This window comes from Antedon mediterranea, chromosome 3 (assembly GCF_964355755.1).
Source record: "Antedon mediterranea chromosome 3, ecAntMedi1.1, whole genome shotgun sequence".
Lineage (NCBI taxonomy): Eukaryota > Metazoa > Echinodermata > Crinoidea > Comatulida > Antedonidae > Antedon > Antedon mediterranea.
The window spans coordinates 34,880,705-34,894,091 of record NC_092672.1 but is presented as its reverse complement, the minus strand read 5'-3'; the positions used below and the strand labels follow the sequence as shown (position 1 = coordinate 34,894,091).

The window sequence follows — 13,387 nt, the reverse complement described above, 5'->3', positions numbered from 1 at the left end:
TATGAATATTTGTGCAAATAAGTAAATGATATTATTTTTCACATACTGTACATCAAAACACAAAGCAAAATCGAAAAATGAACACCACATTTGTCGTATAATACTGTACATTAAAAATATTGATAATAATAAAAAGATACTAGCGAAAAATTAGACGGTTCTTGTAAAATAAACGACGTTTGTTTTGGAGAATTAATAGTATTAATATACTTATCTAAGTATTCCGTAATAAAAAAAACAAGAGCATATTGAATTATGATAGGATCAACACAAGGACTTAGTTCCGCGGATTGATCAATAAAAGACAATGAAATCACAGGCTTCAGAATTTCCCTACAAGTGCTCAACGCTGTGTATTGTCGAATCAAAACAAAGCTATGAAAAGATACAGAGAAGTGTTATTATTTATATCGGTGTTATTGCATCGCACCGACTTGTAACGGTTCCATATGCTTTTAGCCTATTGAATGTTGAGATTGAGAAGAACAGTTTGGCAGGATGAATTAATGTGTAAGACTACATTCATGTAAGTGATTTTTAAGGTTTACAGTATAAGCATAGTTAAATAGTGTCCGAGTGGAAGTCCCATAATGGTTTATGAAAGAAGATGTGGGCTACACTAGTAAATCCATTCCAATCTATTGGTTGTTTCACATTATCTATTGTATTCTTCATTTAAAGGATGATCATAATACGATCTTGTAAGAGGATCTTGTAGAAGGCTACACTAGTAAATCCATTCCAAATGTATTGGTTGTGTCAAATTATTTATAGTATTCTTTAATAGGTATGATCATAATGCGATCTTGTAACATTTTTAGTAGGCCCTATATGTGTTCTTTATAATTTGAATGTTAGTGGAGCTACAGTGCCACAATGTAATAGTGCATTTATACCTCTAGTGAATTAGCTTGGAAATTCCTTTATTTAACAGAACAAAATCACGATTTACCCTTGCTATTTCAAGCCGAATCTATTACACACAATAAATATATTCACGAATCAATGAGTTTGTACAATTAAATCATACCTTCAACTGAATTTCCTATATTATTGTTATTACCATATCCCAATTTTAGCCTATAGTATTTATCAATAAACGTTTAGGCCTAGGAGTATTGGACTGAGCAAGGCGTCTTTATCATTGGTTAGATCTTGGATAAAATAAGTATAGTATCCATAGTTAGATAGATACTCATGTATTAAGGTAGCTCCGACCAGGGAGTTATAAATAACAACTCCCGGCTACTCCATTTGTATCCCAATTCATTTAGCCTATATTTTTATCAATAAACTTCTAGGCATATTGAACTGAGCGAAGCATTTTTATCATTTTTTTCATTGGTTAGATCTTGGATAAATTAAGAAGTATAGCTCCGACCAGGGAGTCGAAATAACTCCCTGCTCCAACTGTAGCCTAAGATGTAGGATATATAATAATTTAATAACTCGTGTCGTCATTGTCTTTATTTGCGGCCCCCTTGTGAAATATTTCCACCATTCAGTAATCATATCTATAAACAACTTTGCTTGAGAATGCGAATTATTTAAATGAGCCGCGTGATTAATGTTCTCTTGTCTACCTTACTGCATCAAGCTACATTCTTTGTATTTGATGATTGTAATGTTTACAGTTTGTAGGCTTGAATTATTTCAATAGGTTCAACAAACAGTACATTGACTTTTGAATTTGTATAAACACAATTGTGTTTGTGTATAAATCAGCATTAACCTCTACAACCCGAGAAAACTTCTCTTTCTGAAAAACAATCTTTTATACCGTATTATTACAGGAACGGGATGGAAATCGTTTTACTAATACTAAGCCTGTTTGCGAGCGTTTTAGTGTCATCTTCTACATCGTCTCAGACGTGTTCATCTCCTTTGGTCGGTGTTGTAGATGGTAACGTTCGTCTAGGATTTCTCTTTCCATTTTTCGGTAAAGATGGTGACTTCTGCTCCAGCGAACCAATAGCGGAGAACATCGCTCTTGTGGAGGCTGCCATTTACGCTGTAAAGAATATACCTGATGCCTCCAAAATCCCAGGAGTTAGCATAGGTAAGTGTCAATGTAATGGGCATAAAATGCATTTAATGTGTTGATGGGTATGTGATTTCAGGGATTGGTTGATATTGATTGATACGATAACAATATATTTTCAAAATCAATGGCCCATTTTAGAATCAAATAAGGAAATAGCGCATCAAAAATAGGCCTACAGTAATGTTTGGAGAATGTTATTGTTTGTTGTTCAAAGGTTATTTTGCAACGTCTGTAGCCATACTTCTGGCTGTGAGTCATAAGCTTCATTTACTCTTTAGTAGACCTACGTTTTTGTCGAACAAATACTGAAAATAAATGAGTTATAGATATTGTAAAATGGTAAGCCTTCTGCTGAATTTGATTATGCAATACAGTATTCCATTAAGGCCTATTCAGTCCAATATGTTGTCGAAAGATCTTCAACAAAAGTACTGATTGATTGTCATATGTCGTACTTATATAATTGTTATAATGGTTTCTTAAAGTGGATTTTTCTTTGTTTTGTCAGGTTTGGAAGCGTTTGATTCCTGCTCATCGCATAAAGTAGGAGGTCAACATGTCCTTAATTACATCGATAATCAATTATACAATATAAATGGGTCATTATGTAGTGACGTAATACTACGACCAGGTAAGCGATTATAAAATAAATCGCATTATGTTATATAAATTAGAACATGTTATCCAGCTATTTATTTTGAAGCATTTGTTTTCTATCGTAATACAAAATATATAGAACAAAGAAAAAAAGAAAATAATCTTATAATTTAATTAAAAAGTATACATATTAACAATACATTATTCACGTTTTAAACCACTATTACTGGCAAATTATGTGCGAGCCTACCGCATGTCGCTCTAACTAAAGCTCTGTCTACACTATCAAACTAGTTTTCCAAAAAGTGTGATGTGTCCAAATGTGTTGGTGATATGCCCAAATATGGTAGTGATGACATATGGGCACATCACATTTTGTTGTCACATAAAGTTTGATAGTGTAGACAGAGCCTTAAAGGTAATTTAAAATGTCAAACGTGCTTGTTCTTTTTCAATCATTATGTTTATTTCAGGAATAATTGGTCCCATGATTGATGAGGTAACTCAATATGTATCTCCTCTCTTATCATATCAAAATATTCCTTTAATCGTCTATGGAGAAGCTACGTCATCTGAATTCACGGAAAATAGAGATATTCACAGTTCGTTCTTCAGTCTTGCTCCATCAGAGAAGATACAAGTTCAGGTATGAAGAGTACACAGGTTAAAGTTTAAACTCATAATACTGCACCACCTTAGGGAGCTTCAGTTCTATTAAAAATGCTATGTTTCTACACTATCAAACGTTATGTGATAAAAAATGTGCCTATGGACATGATGATATCATATCACTACACTATTTGGGCATATCAGTACCATATTTGAGCACATCACCAGCTTGATAGTGTAGACAAAGTGAAGTTATTTTTCTATGTTTCTATTGAATATGCTGAGTTTCTTTTGCAGGTTATAGTCGATCTGCTTTGGAACATGAATTGGAACTATGTTGCTGTCATGTATTCAGAAACTATGGAGACAACATTTGACAAACTTCTGACGAACGCCAATGACGCTGGAATATGCCTGGCTGAAAGAGTGCGAGTTACTTCTCAGATCCAGGACACATTTGAAAACGGAATTATGAAGATATTAAGAAACTCTGATATTAAAGGCAAGTACGGTTATATTAAAATATCGACACAAAAGTAATTTTCTGATCCTTATTCCATTATTATGTGATTATTTTTGGTTTGTTTTAGTGGTGGTTCTTCTTTTAGAAGACACGTCCATCTTGTCGTGTGCAATGGAAGCCATTTCAAGTGTCGGAGATTCTGCGTCCTACCTCCAGTGGGTATCTAACGTGGAACCAACACTACAACTTCAAACCACTCATAAATACGTCATCCGTGGACTCGTATCAATGAAATATACCAGACAGATTCACGAAAACTTCAAAACATATTTAAGCTCACTTAACCCAAGTTTGGTGTCGAAAGAGGAGAACCCTTGGTTCGCGCGAGCTTGGGAAAATATGAATGAATGTGATTTATCACAAGATGGCGACTATGGTGTACCATGTAACAAATCAACGGAGTTTACATCAGAGACGTTTAACAATGTTGACGTCATCGTTTCAAATATAATCGATGCTGTGTTTATATATGCTGAAGCGTTAGCAAAACTTCACCAGGAATTGTGTGGCGAAACCGTGGGAATATGTGAACGATTTGGTTCAGCGGCTGGCCAAAGTTTGTTGAGTACACTTTTGACAGATGATTTTACAGGTGCCTTGAATCAGACGATTGTGTTTAAAGATAATGGAGAACCGAAGCATGTCGAGTTTGATATTCACAATGTACAATTGGATAATAATGGAAATAGTACCTTAGTTAAGGTTGGTTGATTAAAATCTAGATTTATAAAAGTAAATATCCTATGTATCCTAACCTATTTATGTTTTTATCTAATTCAAACCATAGTTAACGTACTTCCACAATCCAACCTACATCAGCGTTGGTGCAAATTAGTATTTTAGGTTATTGTTGGTTGGTTTTGTGGAAGTTGCTTATATTGTCAATTTCCTGGTGAAATTGTTTCTCTTTTTGTTCTTTTGTATGATTTGTATACGGATGTACTATTCGAAATAAAGAAAATGAATGAAATACTGTTATTAATAAAGATCTGTACAGAACTACTGTACTTCGATTACTCTTCTTTTGGTACTCCTATTCAGGGGATACTTTCCCGTAAAATGAACGAATGTCAATATGATGTTGTAACGTACATGTACTACAGCCAACTTTTTTATTCAGTAGTTACCCCTATTAAGACGTTGGTCCAGAAGGTGTCCTTTTAATATCTATTGTTATATATTTTGTTATATTGTAGGTTGGTGAATGGAACACAGATACAGGAATAACACTTGATATCAATAACCTACAGTTATGGAATTCATCCACGCAGCTTGAAGACATTTCAATTTCAACTTGTCCAGACTCTTGCACAATATGTCTTTCGAGCTCAGCTAAATCATTTATTATATATGGTGATGTCATTTTCGCAGGGATGTTTTCCATTCATGACGTCAATTGTAGTGTTTTCAAGACATCCGGGTACGTTCGAATGCAGGCGATGTTGTATGCTATCCAGACGATAAATAACAATGAGAACATTCTTCCAAATGTGACAATTGGTATGGAAGCGTATGACACGTGCTCCGATAGCAGAATAGCAGGTTCTCAAACGTATCAGTTCACATCCGGGTTCCAACAAACAGAAGAACTTTTTATGAATAGAGAACAAAGCGGAAATCAACAGTATGCAATCGGGGCTATTGGCGCAGATAGGAATGACCTCACTAGATCGGTCAACCAGCAACTAGCTGCAGTTGACATGGTCCAGATTGGACAACTTTCAACTGCATCTACTGCTGACCTTGTTAACTTCTATCATGTTGTTGGCACTGACCAAAAACAAGCAAGAGTTTTGGTTGATGTTCTTTTACAAGCTGAATATAAATATATTCAAATTCTAGAAGGTCAATATGCAAATGAAGCCGTGAAAACTTTGAAAGATCTTGCCGCTAAGGTAAAATAAGTCTTAAATAAACAGTAAACATATCAAATTGTAAAATTTTCGTAGCACCATTTATGATCTCTTTCACCAAGTTCGAAGAAGTTGAAGAAGTATTAATTCAGTAATATTTTTTTCCAAACAGGCCGATATCTTTGTTGCAAACTCAATTGTTGTAGACGAAGACGCCTCTTTCGATGATGACGTAATATACAAATTACTGGCGTATCCAACATCCGACGTCATTGTTGTCTTTTTGGAGTTTCAAGAAGTAAACCAGTTCCTTAGAGCCATTGATCGTGCCGGACTAGAGCAGACATTTCAGATTTTGGCTTCAGACAAATGGGGTTTAGACTCATCAGCTGTAGTTGGTGTTAAATCAGTCGCCAAGAGTAAATACAATATATTAATTTAAAACAGAAATAATTATTCGCCGATTTAAAATGGAAACTGAAAATATATTTTTTACTATGATTTGATTTTCCAATGAGTCATACTTCATAAATACAATTTTATCTTTGGTTTTTCGTCACTTTCAGATTCAATAACCATCTCTCCAAAATCTCTGGTCAATTCAGAATTTGAATCTTATTTTACCGGATTACAACCAAACAATTCTGCTGATCCGTGGTTCGCAGAATTCTGGATGGGACGCTACAACTGCCAATTACCGGGTCAACCAATCCTCTATGACGAATTATGCACAGGTTTGGCCTTCCATACATTTTGACGCATTCTGTGACTCATACACTCAAATCGAATGATTTATTTATTACATGGATTAGATGTTGAGTAGCCGCGTAAATATAAAAATATTGTAAAGTATGGTATAAGATTAATTAATATGACATTCTAATTATAAAAGTGATTTACAGTTTTACATTTTAAGGTGTATTTACTTCGTTCTAAACTGTACATTTTAAGAGAAGAAGTATACCGGCAGTAGTAGTAAGTTGTATTTTAGAACAATATATGATATGTTGCCGTATAATGTATGTATACTTTTACTACTTTCCATAGATTCAGATGTCTTAAGCGCAACGGATGCCCAAAGTCGCACTATTTCCAGTGTTATAGATGCTGTGTACGTTCTTTCTACAGCGTTAGATATGTTGATACGCGACAAGTGTCCTGAAGTGGGTACTATCTGTAAAGATTTACAATCGGTATCAATGGATGAGTGGCTCTCTCATATCAATGAAACGATGGTTGAAAGTTTGAGTGGGTCAGATGTCGCATTTGATGAAAATGGACAAGTAAATTCGGCTGTGTATGACGTCAACAAATTTGAGGAACTTAATTCGGAATTCGGCTACCAGACTGTAAGCTATTTACTATTAAACTAAATACACTCGATGTCAGCGGAAATTCAAAATAACTCATAGAGTTTTCCTCTTCATTTCGTTCCAATGTGTAACTTTTGTCATATGTTGCTTTTTAGATCGGATCCTGGAAAGATGGTGTCGGGTTAGAAGGATTAAACGTTGCCGAGTTTGAAAATGTAGCATCAGAATGTCCTTACAAAACTCTTCCATGCTCTAACGAAAACCCTAAGCTGTCGATAATTGATGGAGACATCGTTATTCCCGCTTTATTTTCAACACACACTGCTGGTTCCTCAGCTTTGAGGTGTGGCAGCTTGAACCTAGAGGAAGTTGTAGCAGTGCAGGCTTTGATTTACGCAATGGATAAAATCAATGGAGACAATAACATATTGCCTGGGCTGAATCTTGGGGCAGCCGTTGCTGATTACTGCGGGAGCACATTGATGGCGTATGATCAGTTCGTGAATATTGTTGGTAATTCTAGTCGGTACGGCCATGACTTTGCTGTCATTGGACCTGTTGATTCAGTGGTGGCTTCTGCTATAGTTCCGAATGCTGTAAACATACTGGGCTTTACCGCCGTGAGTAAAATATTATTAAAAAAAAGACTAACAAAATCATTAGGCCTACTACAGAATTGATTATTTCCGTTCTTATGCCTATAATTCATGTCTTATGTTCTGAACTAATCAGGATCTAAAATTAAAAACGTTTAAATTTCATATCTGTTGTATCAAAATAAAATATGTAATTGGTCATACATTTTAACCAATGTTATAGTTTGTACATAGATTATCGTCGAAATATTATCATTTTAGATCAGTCCGTCTGTGTTTGATAACGAAAGTGCATCAACATCATCAGCGCCGTATCATATCTTTACCAAACAAAGCCAACTACCAACTTTCTCTACTCTAAAGGAGCTAGTGATTTACTTCAATTGGACATACATAGCAATTGTATACACAGACGCAGATTATGAACGATTTCAAGCTGAGCAATTTACAAAAGAAATAGAATATCTTGGTGTTTGTATAGCCGTGAATAAGGGAATACCAGAAGATGGAAGTCGTTTGCAGTTTGATGGAATCATTTCAGAAATATCAACATCAGAAGTAGGCGTGGCAGTTGCGTTCTTGTCTGACGGCCATTTTTCTATGCTGCTCGAAAGCAGAGCTACCTTTGGAACAAATGAAGCCAATGTAATGTGGGTAGGATCATTTCCAAGCATCCATGACGTCACAGCTTTTAAGAACTCACCAATAGCAACATTATCCACAAGAAGACAATACAAGTATGATCTTACTGAATTTGAGACGTATCTGAAAAACATCAATCCACTTGACGATCATGGAAATCCTTGGTTTAGAGAGTATTTTGAAATACTAGCTAATTGTAGACTTGAAGATGAATTTACGTCTCCCGTCCCAATATGTGAAAAAGGCTTGACCTTAACAAGCGTTGATGAATCTCTTCTTCGTATATCAGATCTGGTTGCTGAAACGATTAAATCTGTATATATGATTGCGCAAGCAGCTCACAACAGACTTTCTACTCTTTGTAAAGAGAATGCAATGTCGATATGCAGGGAATTTTTGGAACCTGATTCAAAGGGTATATACAATACATTAGCAAATGTTGAAATTCATCCACCAATCAGCGAAGAATCTATCAAGTTTAATGAGGGAGAGATTGAAGACGAGATTGTTATTTTTAATCAGATAGGTGATCAGAATGCCAAAGAAATACAGGTACAGTATTATAGCATCAACAAGTATTAGTCCATATAGGCCTAGCTTACCCTGAAACAAAGGTCATGACTGTCGTCCTTTGTGTATGTTTAATTACCGTACCAAATGACATTTCATTTTAAGGTTGGAAGTATACTGTCTGGAACGCTACTAATTGATGTTACCAAGATCAAGTCGTACGACATCAATGGCAATCTCCAAGAGGGTGTAAGAACGTCGACATGTCCTGTTGGTACGCTCTGCAATTGCAAGACGTCATCACCAGAAACAACCGGCGAAACTAATGAACCTGATGACAGTGAAAGTATCGTCTGGAATGTTGAAGGCTACTGGGTAACCATCGTTTTGGCGGCTTCTGCAACATTTGCTGCATTGATTTTGTTAGTTGCTGGTTACTTATTTTACTACAGACGTCACACTGTTGTCATTGAAGCATCTCTTAACCTGAGTATCTGGCTAATTATTGGATTGATATTGATGTATGTAATGAATTTACCATTTATGGTCAAACCTACAGTAATCGTTTGCGGTATAAGACGAGTTGGTGTCAGTTTTGTGTATGCCATCGTCTTCTCTGCACTATCAGTTAAAATCATCCGGATTAATAGACTACGTCGTCGTTTGGTTCCGGAAGAACCAATCGGATTTATTGGTGCTTCATCACAAACTCTATTTTTCTTTGTATTTTTAATGGCGGAAATTGTGTTGGTTGTCGAATGGCTGATTCTTGAACATCCATCAACTGTTTTAAATTCAAATAACGAGACACTGTGCTCCTTCGAAAAACTGGATTTAGTTATATCTTTATCGTACGCTTGCTTTCTAGTATTATTTTCATTAATATCATCTTTTGGAGCTTTAAGTTCATCAAGTGTAAATAGCGAGGCGAGATTCATTTTTCTTGCGTGCGTCTCAACTATATGTTGCGTCATCGCGTGGACGTGCGTCTATGTTTTATCAGACGATACGGATTATGAGGTAGCAAGTGTTTGTGTCGGATTAACTTTAAATTCAACTCTTATTTTTATCGCCATTTTTGTACCAAAAGTAAATGTTCTTTGTAACGTGTATTCAGCAAAAAATGAAAGACCAGTTAGGAATTCAAAGATGGGACAAGCCTATGCAAACACAGGTAGGTAATGACATCATCAAGGGCATGCGCAGTAATTTTAGACCTACGTAATAAAACAAATAGTATTAAACTTTGTCACTTATTCTTTCAGCTCTTCATACAAACGAAGAAGAAGCGCTTACGAATTTATGAATTACACTGACCCGGTGGTCAACCAATTGCCAATAGAGATGTTCGATTTTGGACGAAATTGGACATACCCAGGAAGTTTCCTCAATACAATGTGACATTTTATTTTATTGTTTGCGTTTAATCTAGGCCTCACTCTGTACATAATCAAATGTTTAACGAAAGAGAAAATAACTAAACCGCTAATAATAATGTAAAAACCGAAGATCACATGATAACTTAGCATTTTTAAAGAAAGCAAAATAATAATATAAACAGAATGTTTAGAAAGAAAACTTTATTTAATGTTTCTAATTCATTTTAAACATGAGCTTTACTATTGACGCATTTTCCTTTAGTTTACTGTAGATAGTTAATGCTGTTAATATTTTAGATCAAAATGTTATTTATTTCTTCATAATTATACAGAATATTTTATAAGATATAATAAACACAATAAAAATGGTGTTTATCTGACGTTTCAACCAGTTATTTCGTTTTATTTTTTTCTTGATGAGTAAAATGAAGAAATACGGGTATGTGTTGTAACACTGTAGAAAGCTGTTAACTGATTGTGATCATTTAACGAGAATGTTGCTGACAGAAATGTCGAAGTTATAGTTATTAAATGCCTATAGTATAGATAGCCTATAATAGATAGAGAATCACATTGCTATCAAAGAATACACACAATAAAACACGATGAAGATGGTTGGCATCTGTGTCAATGTAAATCCCAAAACTCTCTTAAAAGGATCTTTGACGTATCCAATCCAATAAACAACCCTTCCAACCACAAACAATATCACCAGCAATGGTATAATCTTCATACAACCTGCGTCCAAGTATGTGGAGAGAATGAGTTCCGAAGGAGCTCTGATAACAAACTGCTCCACAGTATTCTGGAGAACTCGGCAATGAACGTTGATGACGTGTGATGCTGGCATAGGCTTAGTGGGATCTCCAACTTTTGTAAGGTCACTTCCACGAGTCATACCAACCGTCAAAATCATGACAATCAAAAGGCCAACATCCAGTATCTGCCATTGAGCGGTGTACACCAGACGATCCAGGACAGCATTCAGATTAGAAGTCTGGAAATTGATATAGTTCCATCCGACGTAAAAATATGCAGCCAGAAGGAGAAATCCAATTGCATTGTCTCTCTTGATTCTGGATTCGATTTCAGATTTAAGTGTCATTTTGAGGTCAGTTGGTAATTGAGTAATTCACCTTATAGTACTGTTGAATTCACGATGAAGTCCTGTGTCACGTCAAAGAGAAGGCTTAGACAGTTGGCACAACCGTTACACTAGTCTTTGCAAGACGACAACGCCTTTAAAAAACAACACAATTGTACCGGGTATACAACGGAAAAGGTCAGATTTAATTGGCTGCAAATATGTTCGAACTCCGAACCGCTTTCGTTCCTTTCTTTGCTTTAATAGTCCGTTGAACCAAAGAACTGTTTTCTTTGCTCTATTTGAACATACAATAGCACAATGGTGTAATCTGATATTAGGGTCCTGGAATAAATCAATACACGTTCCGTCAATTGATTAAAATCGTCGAGTATGATCGTGAATCAATAGATCTTTTTTGGACTATCGAAGAGGCAGCATATATTTAATCAAGATCTCCATGGTTTAACCAATACATTGAAATTACCCGTTGTATGGCGGCTATGCTGCAAAATTAACGATTAGGCCGATGCAATATAGTTATTTTCATGCAATTCAATGCATTTTTCTTAATACGGTAATGATTCTTTCAAGCAGCTGTTCAAGATCAAACAAATTCAAAGGCTATACATCCATGGGATAATGAAATAAAGTAAAGATTATACTCTTCCATTATTTCCTATCACTGGGTACTTTATCCGCTGTTTGTGCCAATATCATCTATCGTAATCCCCTTCCGGCCATGTATCGCTCCTTTGTGGTCCTACTAATAAGTAAAATCAATTGCGCTTGGTTTTTTTTATTCAACTCTATTAAAAAATGAATGACAAAATTGTTTTTTATTTTCGATTTACTACTGTGATATTCATAATTATTCAGCTACCAATGACGTTTAAGTAATAAAAGGAGACGATGTTGCTTTAAAAATAATATTCAAGCATTCTAAGAAATGTTTTGAAAGTTGTAATCGACAGCTAGTTTGACGAAAGAAGCAAAAGAGCTTGCTGTCCAGAACATACAGAGAGAAAGAGTACAGTTATAGTCAGTGACGTACGGTATCGTTTCTAATGGCGAGTTCCTAGAGTCTCTTCTATACTAATACAACGATAACCAGAACAGAAGTTGACGTCATGTCTTCTTAGACATGTCAAATGGTGCTCGACGTCTAATCTAAGCAGAAGACAATCCGAACGTTGCTCCTTTGGTGAAGAAGCAATACAGATTGAAAAACATCATCAACATCGTCGGCATAAATGTCATTGAAAATCCAAGAGCTCTTTGAAATGGACCACGGGTGTATCCAACCCAGAAAATGATCCTTGCTACCACAAAAAACGTGACCAACAACGGAATCAGTTTCATTGACGTCTGCTCGAGATATGTAGAGAGAATGAGTTCAAACGGTGCTCTCAGAGCCAACTGCTCCACAGTATTCTGGAGAACTCGAATATGCACGGTAATGATATGGGATGGTGGCATTGGTTTAGTCGGATCTCCAATTTTGTCCACACTCCTAAACCGGGTGTTGGCTACTACCATGATCATCGTAAACAGAAGGACTACCTCCAATACTTGCCAGCGCGCGGTGAATATCAGACGATCGAATACAGAATCCAAGCCTGTAGTCTCAATAGGAAGGTAATTCCACCCGATGTATGAGTAGACGGAGAACAGAATCAGTGCTATGATGCCATCTTGTATTATTCCAGATTGGGTGTCCTTTTTAGGAGACATTTTGAGTAGGTCTATTTTGATCACCTCTTTCCTCAATGATACAGTATAATCTGAACGCCGAGCGCAAACGTGTTTGTATTTGAACCACCTTTGTTGATACAGAACAATAGTTGATTTGCTTTAAGTGTGAACATTGACTAACTTATATAATAACAATGTAATCAATACCACGGTATCGGCAGAAGAACTACCGGTGAATTGTGTCTATCAGATCCGGTGCAATATGCAAGGGATTTAATAACATATGTTGTACGGTGTGGTAGCCTCGAATTTGTGACGAGAAGCGATAAAATGTATATATGATAGTCCACAACTGTTCTTGCCGGTGCCCGTAAAACAAAAACGTTAATTTCAAACACTCTTTTCGTAATTTTCTATCATTCTATAATAAACCAATAAGTCAACATAATAATTATAACTGATTTTGCATTGTATTTATACAAAGTTGTCGACGTGTAACAGTATTTAAACGCGCGCGTTAGTTAGCGCCACCAACAGAATGA

At 35.8% G+C, this 13,387-nt stretch overlaps 3 protein-coding genes across 3 annotated transcripts; 2 read left to right on the top strand and 1 right to left on the bottom strand.

Moving 5' to 3' along the window:
- The first annotated feature begins 1,800 nt into the window (after positions 1 to 1,800).
- On the top strand, positions 1,801 to 3,940 carry LOC140044338 (metabotropic glutamate receptor-like). The gene is made up of 5 exons (XM_072088817.1): positions 1,801 to 2,059; positions 2,553 to 2,675; positions 3,115 to 3,287; positions 3,548 to 3,756; positions 3,841 to 3,940. Exons 1-5 carry the CDS (start codon positions 1,801 to 1,803, stop codon positions 3,938 to 3,940), a joined length of 864 nt encoding a protein of 287 aa, XP_071944918.1.
- A 149-nt stretch (positions 3,941 to 4,089) lies between these two features.
- On the top strand, positions 4,090 to 10,353 carry LOC140044337 (metabotropic glutamate receptor 3-like). Its single transcript, XM_072088816.1, has 9 exons — positions 4,090 to 4,475; positions 4,970 to 5,668; positions 5,799 to 6,045; positions 6,193 to 6,360; positions 6,674 to 6,975; positions 7,095 to 7,559; positions 7,797 to 8,729; positions 8,853 to 9,861; positions 9,953 to 10,353. The coding sequence occupies exons 1-9, from the start codon at positions 4,113 to 4,115 to the stop codon at positions 9,991 to 9,993; spliced, it is 4,227 nt and encodes a 1,408-aa protein (XP_071944917.1). The 5' UTR covers positions 4,090 to 4,112; the 3' UTR covers positions 9,994 to 10,353.
- Positions 10,354 to 12,320: 1,967 nt separating this feature from the next.
- LOC140044336 (transmembrane protein 79-like) lies at positions 12,321 to 12,884 on the bottom strand. Its single transcript, XM_072088815.1, has one exon. It carries the CDS (start codon positions 12,882 to 12,884, stop codon positions 12,321 to 12,323), a length of 564 nt encoding a protein of 187 aa, XP_071944916.1.
- Between the last annotated feature and the right edge of the window lie 503 nt (positions 12,885 to 13,387).

Coding starts and splice junctions, on each gene's coding strand:
- LOC140044336 (XM_072088815.1), bottom strand. CDS start 12,884: ATGTCTCCTAAAAAGGACACCCAATCTGGAATAATACAAGATGGCATC.
- LOC140044338 (XM_072088817.1), top strand. CDS start 1,801: ATGGAAATCGTTTTACTAATACTAAGCCTGTTTGCGAGCGTTTTAGTG. Junction 2,676..3,114: donor TGACGTAATACTACGACCAG/GTAAGCGATTAT, acceptor TGTTTATTTCAG/GAATAATTGGTCCCATGATT. Junction 3,288..3,547: donor CAGAGAAGATACAAGTTCAG/GTATGAAGAGTA, acceptor TTTCTTTTGCAG/GTTATAGTCGATCTGCTTTG.
- LOC140044337 (XM_072088816.1), top strand. CDS start 4,113: ATGAATGAATGTGATTTATCACAAGATGGCGACTATGGTGTACCATGT. Junction 5,669..5,798: donor TGAAAGATCTTGCCGCTAAG/GTAAAATAAGTC, acceptor TTTTCCAAACAG/GCCGATATCTTTGTTGCAAA. Junction 6,976..7,094: donor CGGAATTCGGCTACCAGACT/GTAAGCTATTTA, acceptor GTTGCTTTTTAG/ATCGGATCCTGGAAAGATGG.